General features: G+C 36.7%; 1 protein-coding gene across 1 annotated transcript in view; it reads right to left on the bottom strand.

Moving 5' to 3' along the window:
* Positions 1 to 266: 266 nt before the first annotated feature.
* The window catches only part of LOC115633456 (metal transporter CNNM4), a 60,999-nt gene continuing 47,795 nt past the window's right edge, over positions 267 to 13,470 (bottom strand). The window contains exons 5-8 of the mRNA XM_030530911.1: positions 4,015 to 4,188; positions 3,307 to 3,952; positions 2,980 to 3,246; positions 267 to 1,194 (exon numbers count right to left, since the gene is read on the bottom strand). Of these exons, the coding sequence (XP_030386771.1) occupies positions 635 to 1,194; positions 2,980 to 3,246; positions 3,307 to 3,952; positions 4,015 to 4,188 (1,647 nt within the window). The 3' untranslated portion in view covers positions 267 to 634. The remainder of the gene's footprint in view (positions 1,195 to 2,979; positions 3,247 to 3,306; positions 3,953 to 4,014; positions 4,189 to 13,470) is intronic.

Here is a 13,470-nt window from a genome sequence, read left to right as displayed (position 1 = left end):
GCTTTTTTTTTTATTAATGTGAAACCTGCATGTTTTGATATTAAATTAAAAGTATTTAAATGTCCATTTTAAAAGTACAAACATGTATGTGCAATCATTACCAAAACATAAATATAAGCCATTGAAAAAATCAATAAAAATCTCGCTATACCAATTAATTGTAGTTAGGTTATACATATGAAATATATGCAAATATAACAACTGTAAGATGTGAGATGTTTGTTTTTTAACTTCGTTTTGAATTTTAAATAAAAAGTATTTTTAGGTACGGATTCTAAAAGTGATGCTTCAATTCACTTTTTAAGTACATTGGGTTTTATTTAACGTATTTATTCTTTACGCACTGAGGTAAACAAAATGTATATGGAAGATATAAAAAGACGAATAATACGGCATACCACAAATATACAACAATTTTAAATGTTGTATATATAAACAATTCTAAATTAACAATTTTTTTAAATAAGAATTAAACAAATTACAAATTATGAACTAAAAACACAGGAGAAAATAAAAGTACTCAAGAAAATGAAGATTAAATTACATTTTCGGTTGCTACTGAAAATTGATTTGCAGCAAACAGGTATTGGTTGGTATACGTATACATACGAATAATAGAAAGTGGATATTCTTGTTAGAGTGGTTTATTCTGGTTGGACTCGTTGGCGCCATCAGGCTTTGGTAAAAGCGGTGTGGAAGCTGCAGTTACTTCCCTGTCATCGTTCTCTCCATTTTGAAGATCATTGACAGCGTCCGAAGTAACAAGACTACTTAAAGAGGCGTCTTCTGTATGTTCAGGATTACCGGGTCGATCTAGGTGGGCTGGGCCACTAACGCTGTTGCTTTTGTCATCATGAGATACATCATTAATTGTGGGAGATGATGTTACACTTCTATTTGGTTTAGACAAACGTTTCGTACTAAGACTTGCTGTCAAAAATCGCGGTTTTTCATCTTCAGTAATCGAATGCAACAAACGCTCCACCTCATCATCAAATGTTTCACTAGAAAAAGTACCAGATTTGCGAGTTTTTTCTAATAATGTTGCCTTTTTAGCGGTAAGGTAAAGACTGCGCTTAATGGCGATGTATATAACGTCTGTTGTAGCACGAACAGAGTAATCCGGTACAAAAGTTTGTCTTATTTTTGAGTCCATGTTTAAAGACTGTAAGGATCCCATTTGAGTCGGCGAATCTAACAAAAATAAATACATTTAAATATCTTGTTTATTTTTTTTTTATGGCCGGTACTCCAGATCGACGAAATTACTTATAGAATGAGCAAGTTGAAAAGTTAAAGTCGGGCGCCCCGACTTTGCATGCTCTGTACTGACATACCAAGCACTAATTGGACGTGACATCCAAACGTTATTTTAAAATTCAAAAGATTACTAGAGGTATTAAAAATCATTAATAGAGGAGGTATGGGGGAAGAAGGAAAATTTTAAAATACATACAACTGTAATGAGTAAACATATAAGGCATCTGTTTGCAAAATTTGTTATCACTATCTCTTATAGTCTCCGAGATCTAGTTTGTTGTTGGGTCTGCCACGCCTCCTTCTGCCTGTTACATTTTTCTCCCTCCGCAATCCTAATACACTCTTGTACATTTCATGTACAGATAGACTATACCAAAAAAAAACTTGCACTATGTGTACGCCATAAAAGGCATATGTGTGCAATGTTCTAGTTCTTATAGTCTTTGCTATTTCGGTTTAAATAAGCTCCTCAATAACATTTTCCAGTGTCACAAGACCAACTGCTCAAACGAACAGACAGGGCTAAATCGCCTCGTTTTGTTATGCGATCAAGAATTTATATACTTTGTGAGGTCTGCAAAACTTCATTCTCCATGTTACATTTTTGTTACATTTTCACCCCACAAGCCTAATATACGCGATCAATAAATATTCTGAGCTGAAAATGAAAACTAAAACGAAAAATGCTGCACAGCTTAGTTTTTACTATCTTTCTCTTTAATCATTATTTAAGATCTGTTCTAGGTAGGACAATTATAAAATTTTTAATCATGCTTCTGTCATGATGGTTGTGGAATGATTCGAACCAAGTGCCTACTCAAGGAACGAACTAACATTGTGGGATTCTTGCCAGCTCGTTGAGCTATGCCAGGCCCCAAACACAGCTTAGTGAGAATAATACTGGCGTAAAATTATACAAGCAGTTTTTCCTGGCATTAACCGATTTGGATAAAATTTAAAACAGAGAATAGATATCATAAAAATGACGTTTGCATAATTTGGATTTATGTTAAATACTGGATATTTTTGACAAAACTATGTAGGAGCGTTTATCGAGAAAGACGTACGTACATGGTTTTTTTATACCCTGTAAAAAGGGTATATTAGGTTTGTGCAAAGTATGTAACATGCAGAAGGAAGCATCTCCGACCCCATAAAGTATATATATTCTGAATCAGCATGACGAGAGAAATCGATCTAGACATGTCCGTCCGTCTGTCCGTCTGGATGAACGCAAGGATCTCAGAAACTATAAAAGCTAGAATAACCAAAGTTGGCATCAAGATTCTCCTAGGTCCGAGAAAGGACGAGTTTATTTATTTTTTTTTTTTTTTAATTTTCCCCCCCTTCCCCCGCTACAGAATTTCGTCAATAGCGTCCACATTTCAAATGCTACCTAAACCAAACTTTGCACACATAATTTATATACAATTGTCTACTGTTGTTAAAAATTAAATTCAATTCGGTCAATTCTAAGAAAAGTTATTAGCAAAACAAATTCTCGCCAGTACAACCCTCCCAAACTGCAGCAACAAGTTCGCGCTTCTTCTTCCTCAGTGACGGAAGTTTACCTGGGTACAGGGTATTACACTGTCGGGCTTGCTCGACTGTAGCGTTCTCTCTTGTTCGCTTTTATATACGAGTATACTTTATTATTTATAAAAAATGTATTGCTGTTCAATTCGTCGGTCTGGTGGTCTGGCTTTACTATCAACTTACCAACAACTACATTTGGTACCAAAGCTTGAGTTCCAAAGTAAGTAAAAGGACCACTCTCAAAGAGAAGTCCCTCTTTGCCGATAGTCACTTCTACGCGACCCTCCAATATAAGTACAAAAAAATCGACGGCTTTGCCTTGTGTAAATATAATCAGGCTTGGGTCAACTTTACTTTTTCCCTTTGCTTTTATATTGTGAAAAACATCTTGGTTAAGTAATCGCCGCAAAATAGGTTCCGAAACGACATCTTTTTTAAAGGCATCAACCGCTGCAAATATGTAGGCGAAAAAGTGAAATTGTATATAATTTTAAATCAATTATTCTGTACCTGTGCTTAAGTACTGGAATGTAGCCAAAGTTAATTGTGGTGAAATGCGTACAGCTTGAGCCTCGCGCCGCTCAGCAAATGCAGAGAAGTCTGCTTTCTTATAACGACTACGACGAGTTTTTGTACGGTTATCCACAAATACATCAGTTTCGTCAACAATTTCGGCTTGAATAAGCTCCTCAATAACATCTTCCAGTGTCACAAGACCAACTGTTTCATAAAACGGATCACCATCGCCCTCATTGTTTACTCGGTGTACAAATGCTATGTGGCCAATCGTACCCTCCTTAAATTGATTAAACATAATGTCCAGCGTATAGTCCTCAAACACGAAATGAACAGGATTTTGGTAGAATTCACATAGTGTTTTCAATGGTGTATTGTCATCGGTGTCGACAAATGCTAAGTCTTTTATATAAAGCAAGGTGACAATATTTTTTCTATCACCGTCATACACAGGGATTCGAGAATAGCCCGAGTTCATAATTTCAGACACAGTTTCAAAGTCAAGCACAGCATCCAAGGAAAGCATAAATGCATCATCAATATGAGTCATTACATCGGCAACAGTTTTTTTTCGCAATTCTAATGCACCGGATATGATGTTTACTTCGTTTTTGTCCAAGTCATTTATGTCGTTAGTAACCTATATTATAAGAAAATACGAATTTTATATGTAGCTATACCCCTATAAATGAAAATACTTACACGAACAAGTTCTTTTAAACGTTCGCGATTGTAGACATTTCCAATTTCTTCCCCTAACAATATATCAAGAACCCGAGAGGTCGGATACGAAAGTGGTGCGGTAATGGCCATTACAGTTTTGGTAATTAATATAGTCTTTGCTCCAATTGCCAAGCCATGTCGGGAGCAAACAGCCTGTAAACATGTAACAAAAAGATGATATTAATAATACAACACTAAGTTATCGAAAAGTAAAAAATCACACTAATTTTTAATAAACACAAAAAAAGCTTAAATATATGTACCGTATGTAAAATGTTGTTGATATCATCGCTTTTATTAACAGGTGGAGAAGCTAAAGTCGGGTTTCACGACTTTGAAATATCGGTACATATGTAAAGAATAATTATAGAAATTTAAAACTTGGTATTCGAACTCATATAAAGGTATATTACTGCACACTGACACACAAATTGCTTCTATGCGAGTCTATGCATGTTTGTGTGAGTGTCTGTGGGTATCTCGTGTAGTGACTGTATAAATATATAGCTATAACATCCTGTTAAATCGGTCTTTCATAATGAAACATAGCATACTTATAATCACTAACTGGAGGTTCTTGTCAAATTTGAATTTAAAATTCCAAGAAATATGGGAGTTATGGCAAATCGCTAATTAGGGTAGAGAGAGGGGAGGGATGGAAATTTCAAAATACAGAATTTCAGCACATTCACATAAGGCATCTGGGAATATAATTTGGTGTTCCTAGGTGTCATAGTCTCCGAGATATAAGTGACTATACGAACGGAAAATCGGGAAAACCCCCATAGAGGGGAAGTGGGGGGAAAATAATAAAAAAAATAAAACAAATTTGCACAGCCTACACATACAAGGGATCATTGTGCAAAACTTGGTGTCTCTAGCTCCTTCAGTCTCTGAGATCCAGGCGTTAATACGGACGGACGGACAGAAAGACATAGATCGACTCGTCTTGTCACGTTGATAATTTGTTTACATTTTTTTTGAAGTTTTTTTTTATTTATCGAATCTTCTCTCTCGAAGACTTACTACGGTCTTACAATTAAATATTTAAATTACGGCCCTAATTGTTATTGCTGTTATTGCTTGGTTGGACGTCTCTTCGCCGGAGCCTGCCAAGTTGAATTCTGCGCAAGTCTATTTTGATGGTTCCAAAGCCTAAGCTGGTACTTTGCTTTTACCTTAGCGATTTCATCTTTAACAGATCCCAAATTTAAATCTTCCCGGATATTTTCACTCCGAATGTACCTGGGTGCCCCAGTGATGGTTCTCAGTATCATCGATTGAGATTTCTCGATTGGTGTTTCCCCATAGTTCAGAGCTATATGTCCAAATTGTTTTGAGAACTGCATGTATGCGCCAGTCTGCTAGCCATTCTTCTATGGCCACGAGGTGGGATGATAAGAGTTCTGTAGCTCTTGTTGGAGCGACTTAGAATGGCAGTATCATCAGCAAATGTCGAAATTGTTGTATGACTGTCGGTATATCTGCTGTGTATATGATATACAGTGTCGGTCCAAGTACACTCCCTTGGGGTGCACCAGTTTCAATTGGATGGTTTCGGAGAGGAAATCTTTGCACATATGTACATCTTTATATATATAAAACAGTTTGTCCTGACTGACTGATTGGTGATCAACGTACTGCCCAAACGGTAAAAGCTAGGAAGCTGAAATTTGGACTCAAGTATCCTTTCATAGTGTAGGTGCCCACTAAGAAGGGATTTTGGAAAATTTTAGCTCCAAAGGGGGGAAACGAGCTCCAAAGTTTGCTTGAATATTCTGCATTTCTGCACCGATCAACTTTAAATTTGATTTTTATAATATATAATAGAATACAAACAAAACTGCATACTCGGATTTTCGAAATTTGTGGTGGAGCTTGAACTATTGGGGTTTTAATATTTATTCACTATTTCAAATGAAAGGTTGTGTTATAAATTTTTCCGATCGATTTCAAATTTGGGGACTGTAATCTACGTAACTAAATCTACAACTTTGCGTTCAAGGATTTTCAAAATATGCATTTTACAAATGCAGGCAGAACAAGCAATACAAAATATCAAACAGTTGGGGACAACTAAGTATACATATACACACACACCCACATACAAGCAGCTGTTCGTGTAGTTGCGTGCAAACGATTGAAATAGCCAAAGCAAAATGTGAGACACTAATGTGTGAATGTACACACATACATATGTACACATCTATGTACATGTACACATCTATGTATGTATGTATGTTCATTCGTCTTGCACTGACAGAGCAAGAAATGTTATTTAATTAAAAATTATTTAACATTTTTCAAAGTAATTTTTTCTTTGTTTAGTACATTTGGGATTACGGTTTTCATTAGTAACTTTATGCAGCAACAACAAATTACGAAGAACGCAAATATCAAATAGTTGGGGACATCATCACTCACACACAGAACATCAACAGTTCGTGTCTATGTATGAAAAAGTAAAAAGAAACATGCATGCATATGTACACACATATGTATGTATGTATGCCTGTGTACGTACATATATAGCATGTATGTACATTCGTATGTATGTATACATTGTTGTTTGATTGTAATAAATAATTTTCTATGGTTTTAAATCAAATTTTTAAAACTAAAAACAACAACTACTGCAAGTCATTGGCTCGCGCTTCATCTTTCGTTTTGATCATTTACGCCTGTTAAATTCAAAGGCAAAATGTCAAAAGTTTACAGTTACCGTCGCTAGGCAACGACTGCGTAAGCGATGGTAAAGCAAAAACCGAAAGTGGACCTACGCATATTCTTCTTCACGTTGCGGGCAGATGTACATATGTATGTTTGTATATGATTTGTTTTAATTGATCTTAATAAATTATAAGATGTTATTATTTAAATTTTCTGTTAATTGCATTCAAACTTCGATGGAATTATTGATTGTATCGACGGATTCAACTATCGATAGTTTTGATGCTCTAGCACATAGAGCATCCGACACATGTCCATCTCTAGCACGCTCCAATTTTGGCGGGACGTCCCGATTTATAAATCAAAATTAAATGTCCAGCGTCGGACTTTTCGGGGATAACTCGACCGTGCGTACAACGTGCTGAGGAAGCACACAGTTAAGTTAGGACTGGCATGCGCCAGGTGCGTAACGAAGATATGTACATATGTAGGTATGTACGTATAACCATACATAGCAGTACTATATTTGCTATTTGGAAAATGAACTCTTTAAAAAACTTTAGAGAGCGTCGAAAGAAGAATATCATATAGTAAATAAACTTATAATTATAAGCACATTTTACTTAGCCCAGCAAATACGGGCAAGACCTAAAGACGTTCCGCCATAATTGGAACGTCCGGCAACGCTGATATGTATAAATTTTAATTTTTCATGCAGGCGCTATCTACCTATGTACATACATACATATGTATGCGTATGCATAGGTATGTATTCAATTTTGCAATTCAACATTCATATCTGTCTTCAATGCAAAATATGATTGTTGTGAATGTAAAAGGTGTACTTCTGCTTTTGTAAATCGCAAGAATACATTCACAAAATAATCTTAACGCAAAATGACTGTAAGATTACATTTGTAGCGTCGTTACGACGAAACCATTTCACACTAAAACTGTAAATCGCTGTAAATGTGCAATCAGCTGAGCTGCTAGAGATGGGCATGTGTCGGATGCTCTATGTGCTAGAGCATCAAAACTATCGACAGTTGAATCCACCGATACTATAAATAGTTCCATCGAAGTTTGAATGCAATAAAAAGAAGATTTATATAAAAACATTTTATAATTTATTGAGAACAATTACAACAAATTATTTGTATTAAAAACAATGGTTTATCCACTTAAACAAGTAAAAAAGCTAAAGTTGGTGTCCCGACTTTGAAATACTCTGTACATATGTTTAGAATAATTAAAGAAAATTAAAACAAGAGAGAACGCTACAGTCGAGCAAGCCCGACAGTGTAACTTTTCTTAGAATTGACCGAATTGAATACAATTTTAAACACCAGTAGACAATTATATATGAATTGTGTGTGCAAAGTTTGGTTTAGATACCAATTGAAATGTGGACGCTATTGACGAAATTCTGTAGCGGGGGAAGGGGGGGAAAATTAAAAAAAAAAAAAATAAACTCGTCCTTACTCGAACCTAGGAGAATCTGGATGCCAACTTTGGTTATTCTAGCTTTTATAGTTTTTGAGATCCTCGCGTTCATCCAGACGGACGGACGGACAGACGGACGGACATGTCTAGATCGATTTCTCTCGTCATGCTGATCAAGAATATATATACTTTATGGGGTCGGAGATGCTTCCTTCTGTATGTTACATACTTTGCACAAACCTAATATACTCTGTTTACCCTACGGGTACAGGGTATAAAAATTAAGAAAATTAAAAAAGATATTTCGTTCGATTTTACCTCTCTCGGTATTCGAACTCACTTAAAAGGTGTATAATTGCACATATACAAAGCAATTGCGTCTATGTGAGTGTACGAATGTCTATGCGCGTCTATTCGTGTATGTGTAAACATGTTTGCAGCGCTATATTTAAGGCTATAACATCTTGTTAAATCATCAGCACGCGCAAACTTACTCTACTCTTGTACATTTCATGTACAGAGTATAAAAACAAAAGAAAACGCTACAGTCGAGCAAGCCTGACAGTGAAATACCCTGAACCCAGGTTAATTTCCGTCACTGAGTTATATGCGCCCATAGCAGAAGCAAAAAGAGGAAGAAGAAGAGCGAACTTGTTGGTGCAGTTTGGGGTGTTGTACCGTAGATAATTTGTTTCGCTAATAACTTTTCTTAGAATTAACCGATTTAAATGAAATTTGAAACAAAAGTATACTATTGTGTATCAATTATGTGTGCAAATGTAGCTTTTGTAGCTTCTGTAGCGGGGGAAGGGGGGAAAATTCCAAAAAATAAAATAAGCTCGTCCTTTCTCGGACATAAGAGAATCTGGATACCAACTTGGGTTATTCTAGCTTTTATAGTTTCTGAGATCCTTGTGTTCATCCAGACAGACAGACGGACGGACATGTCTAGATCGTTTTCTCTCGTCATGCTGATTCAGAATATATATACTTTATGGGGTCGGCAATGCTTCCTTCTGCATGTTACATATTTTGCACAAACCTAATATACCCTTTTTACCCTATGGGTACAGGGTATAAACATCAGCAATCAGAAATTAATTGAATGTTCGAGTCAATTGTTAAAAGCTGCCGATAATATCGATAGTGCCATCGATACTATTTGCTATGGCTGTGAGTTTGTGTATGTGCTGTCCCCAACTGTTTGATATTAAGGGTTGTTTGTTATTTGTTGTTACTGCATCAAATCGACCAAAGTCAATTTACAGACACGCATATGTACATATACATATGTATATGTATATGCATGTGACGCCAGCATGTCGAAAAGGAGGCAGAACTCACACCATCACGATCCAGTCTTCTGCTTGAACGGGGAAATCGCGCAGCTGCGAGGGGCATGCAATCGAGCCAGGCGAACTTCTCAAATACTACGAGGCACACAGGCGTTCCCTCGCCACCAAGCAGAGTATCGCGGCTGCAGAAGAGCCCTGAAGCGAGCTATACGGGCAAGCAAAAGAAACTGCTTCCTCGAGCTATGCGACTCGGCAGACCACGACCCCTGGGGCAAGGTGTACAAGTCAGTGGTGAAGTGCATCAATGCAGGAAGACTCGATGCACTCTCTTGGATAGTTGGAGTACTATTTCCAGCAATGCCGCAAACGGAAGAATCGGACAACGTGGGACCCTTACCACTCGCGTCAACGACGGTAACAGCAACAGAGATACTGGCAATAGCGAATTCATTAAAGGATAAGAAGGCACCAGGTCCAGACGCAACACCAAATCGAGGAATGTTTCCGGACTGTTGGAAAATCCAGAGCCTGGTACTTCTCGCAAAACCAGGCAAACCACCCGGCGAGCCCTCCTCATATAGGCCAATCTGCTTACTGAGTACGCTGGGTAAAGTCCTGGAGAAACTAGTTTGCACGAGATTGGAGACTGCAGTGAACGAGGCTGGCGGGCTGTCCCCTAACCAGTACGGGTTTCGGAGGGCAAAATCCACGATTGATGCCATCAGCAAAGTGGTAGACATACAAGGTGTGTTCCAAAGTAAACAGGACTTAAAAAAAAACAGAACAAATGGTTTTTTCGGCAAAATCAATTTATTTTATTCAAAACTAGCAGGTATTGCCCGTCTTAACCCGGCTCAATATAATGTTTCCAATTGTATTTATTTTGTGTGTGCATAACCTACCCATATGTTTTCACCTTATAAGTTACCAGTAGGAAGACATTTAAGGTATTTAAATGAACATTTTCTGTTCTTGACAAAAAATTGTTCAGTAGTCCGTTACATTTTTGTTCTTGCCAAACTATTTCGTTAAACGAACATGACCACTATAACTAATATTTTTTAAAGCTCGTTTTCCCCCCCTTGGAGCTAGAATTTTCCAAAAGCCTTTCTTAGTATGCTCCTACACTATGATGGATACTATGAAAGGATACTTGAGTCCAAATTTCATCTTTTAGCGTTTGGGCTGTACGTTGATCACCAATTAGTCAGGACAAACTGTTTTATATATAGAGATAACGCAACGTTTTAAGATAGACTATGTGCAAAAAAGGGGAATAATTATAAGGGTATAATTTTAAATTCACATTTGAGTCTTTTCGTGCCATATTGAGTCAATACGGTCATACACAAACTCGGAATATAAAACACGGCACTCGTGTCAATGCCGTGCAGCGATGAGCCACGATCAAAAAGCACCGACAATTCTCATCTCAATTTGCTAGAGTAAAACTTTCGATAGTTGAAGCCACCGATACCATCAAAATATCGAAGTTTGAATGCAATAAGCAGAATATTTAAATAATAAAATCTAATTATTGATTGAGTTCAATAAGAACAAATCATATACATACATACATCTGCCCGCAATGCGAAGCAGAATATGCGTAGCTCCGTTATTCGGTTTCTGCTTTACTATCGCTTACGCAGTCGTTGCCTAGCGACGGTAACTGTAAACTTTTGGCGTTTTGCCTTTGCAATTAACATTAAATGGTCACAACGAATGAAGAAGAGCGAGCCAATGACTTGCAGTTGTTGTTGCTTTTAGAGCATTATTTTTTTACAATCAAACAACTGTGTTCGATTGCCCAATGTATACATTAATACGAATGTACATATGTACATGCTATATTCATACACAGGCATACATACATACATACATATGTATGTTTCTCTTTACTTTTTCAACCGTACGTAGAGAACCGCACACATAGACACGAACTGTTGCTTGTTGTGTGTTTGAGTGTTGGTATGTGATGTCCCCAACTATTTGATATTTGTTGTTGCTGCATAAAGTTATTAATGAAAACCCTAATGCCAAATGCACAAAACAAAGAAAAAACAAGATAGAACGCTACAGTCGAGCAAGCCCGACAGTAAAATAGCCTGTACTCTCCACAAAAAGGAAAAATTAAAAAAAAAAAATTTTTTAAAAAATGAATGAATTAATTAAAATAATTAATTAAATTAAATTAGAATACATGTTTATGTTCAGTTTAAACAGCATACATTTACATCACGTACCTATGCGTGTATGTATGCAGCACAAAGTTGAACCAAAGCAGCAACAACAACAACAGCTGCGGGCAGCGCTGCCGACAGAGCTGCAGGTAGCGCATGAGCAGCGATTTTACTTATGGCTATAACTTTCTTCAGAATTGACCTATCATGATGAAATTTGCCACACGGACACATTAGTACTAACTGGATGTACCTACCAAAATTCCGGGAATTACGGAAGTTATAAGAAAAAACACGAATTGCGGGGGAGTGGGGGGGTGCATCGAAAAAAAACTCAAACTCGTACTTTCTCGGTCTTAGGAGAATATGAAAACCAAGTTTGGTTATTCTAGCTCTTATACTTTCTGAGATCCTTGCGTTCATACGGACAGACGGACGGACGGTCAAGGCTATATCCACTCGGCTTCTCATCCTGATCAAGAATATATACACTTTGTGGGGTCTGCCACGCCTCCTTCTGTGTGTTACATACATGCGCACAAAACTAGTATAGCCTTTCACCCTTTGGGTACAGGCTATAATTACTTTTAAAAATATTATATAATTTTCAATTAATTAACATTTCTTGCTCTGTCAGTGCAAGACGAATGTACATACATACATATGTAGATACATACGTACATACATAGATGTGCACATATGTATGGACATTCACACATTAGTGTCTCACATTTTGCTTTAGCTATTTCAATCGTTTGCACGCAACTACACGAACAGCTGTTTGTATGTGTGTGTGTGTGTGTATATATACTTAGTTGTCCCCAACTGTTTGATATTTTGTATTGTTTTTTCTGCCTGTTTTTGTAAAATGCATATTTTGAAAATCCTTGAATGCAAAGTTGTAGATTTAGTTACGTAGATTACATTACCCAAATTTTAAATCGATCGGACTAAATTTATAACACAAACTTTTCATTTGAAATAGTGAATAAATATTAAAACCCTAATAATTCAAGCTCCAACACAAATTTCGAAAATCCGAGTATGCGGTTTTGTTTGTATTCTTTTATAGATTATAAAAACCAAATTTAAAGTTGATCGATTCAGAAATGCAGAATTTTCAAACCAACTTTGGACCTCGACTTCCCCCCTTTGGAGCTCGAATTTTCCACAAACCCTTCTTAGTGAGCACCTACATTATGACAGGACACTTGAGCCTCAATTTTAGTTTCCTTACTTTTACCGTTTGGGCTTTGGGGTGTTGATTGTGTTTCAATTTTTCCACGAAAACCCCCCCCCCCCCCCCCTTTTTTCATGCCCCAGGAAAAACCAAGTATACAGTTTTTCTTGTATTCTTTTTGAGAGTATACAAACAAAGTTTGAAGTTAATTGGATGAAAATTGTAGATTTTTCATACAAACGTTAGAGCCCGTTTTCCCCCCTTTGGCGTTCGAATTTTCCAAAACCGGGAACCAGGTGCGTAACGAAGATATGTACATATGTAGGTATGTACGTATAACCATACATAGCAGTACTATATTTGCTATTTGGAAAATGAACTCTTTAAAAAACTTTAGAGAGCGTCGAAAGAAGAATATCATATAGTAAATAAACTTATAATTATAAGCACATTTTACTTAGCCCAGCAAATACGGGCAAGACCTAAAGACGTTCCGCCATAATTGGAACGTCCGGCAACGCTGATATGTATAAATTTTAATTTTTCATGCAGGCGCTATCTACCTATGTACATACATACATATGTATGCGTATGCATAGGTATGTATTCAATTTTGCAATTCAACATTCATATCTGTCTTCAATGCAAAATATGATTGTTGTGAATG

This window comes from Scaptodrosophila lebanonensis, unplaced genomic scaffold (genome assembly GCF_003285725.1).
Source record: "Scaptodrosophila lebanonensis strain 11010-0011.00,11010-0021.00 unplaced genomic scaffold, SlebRS2 tig00001423-arrow-arrow-pilon, whole genome shotgun sequence".
Lineage (NCBI taxonomy): Eukaryota > Metazoa > Arthropoda > Insecta > Diptera > Drosophilidae > Scaptodrosophila > Scaptodrosophila lebanonensis.
The sequence above is the reverse complement of the archived record's forward strand: the minus strand, read 5'-3'. Positions and strand labels throughout refer to the sequence as shown.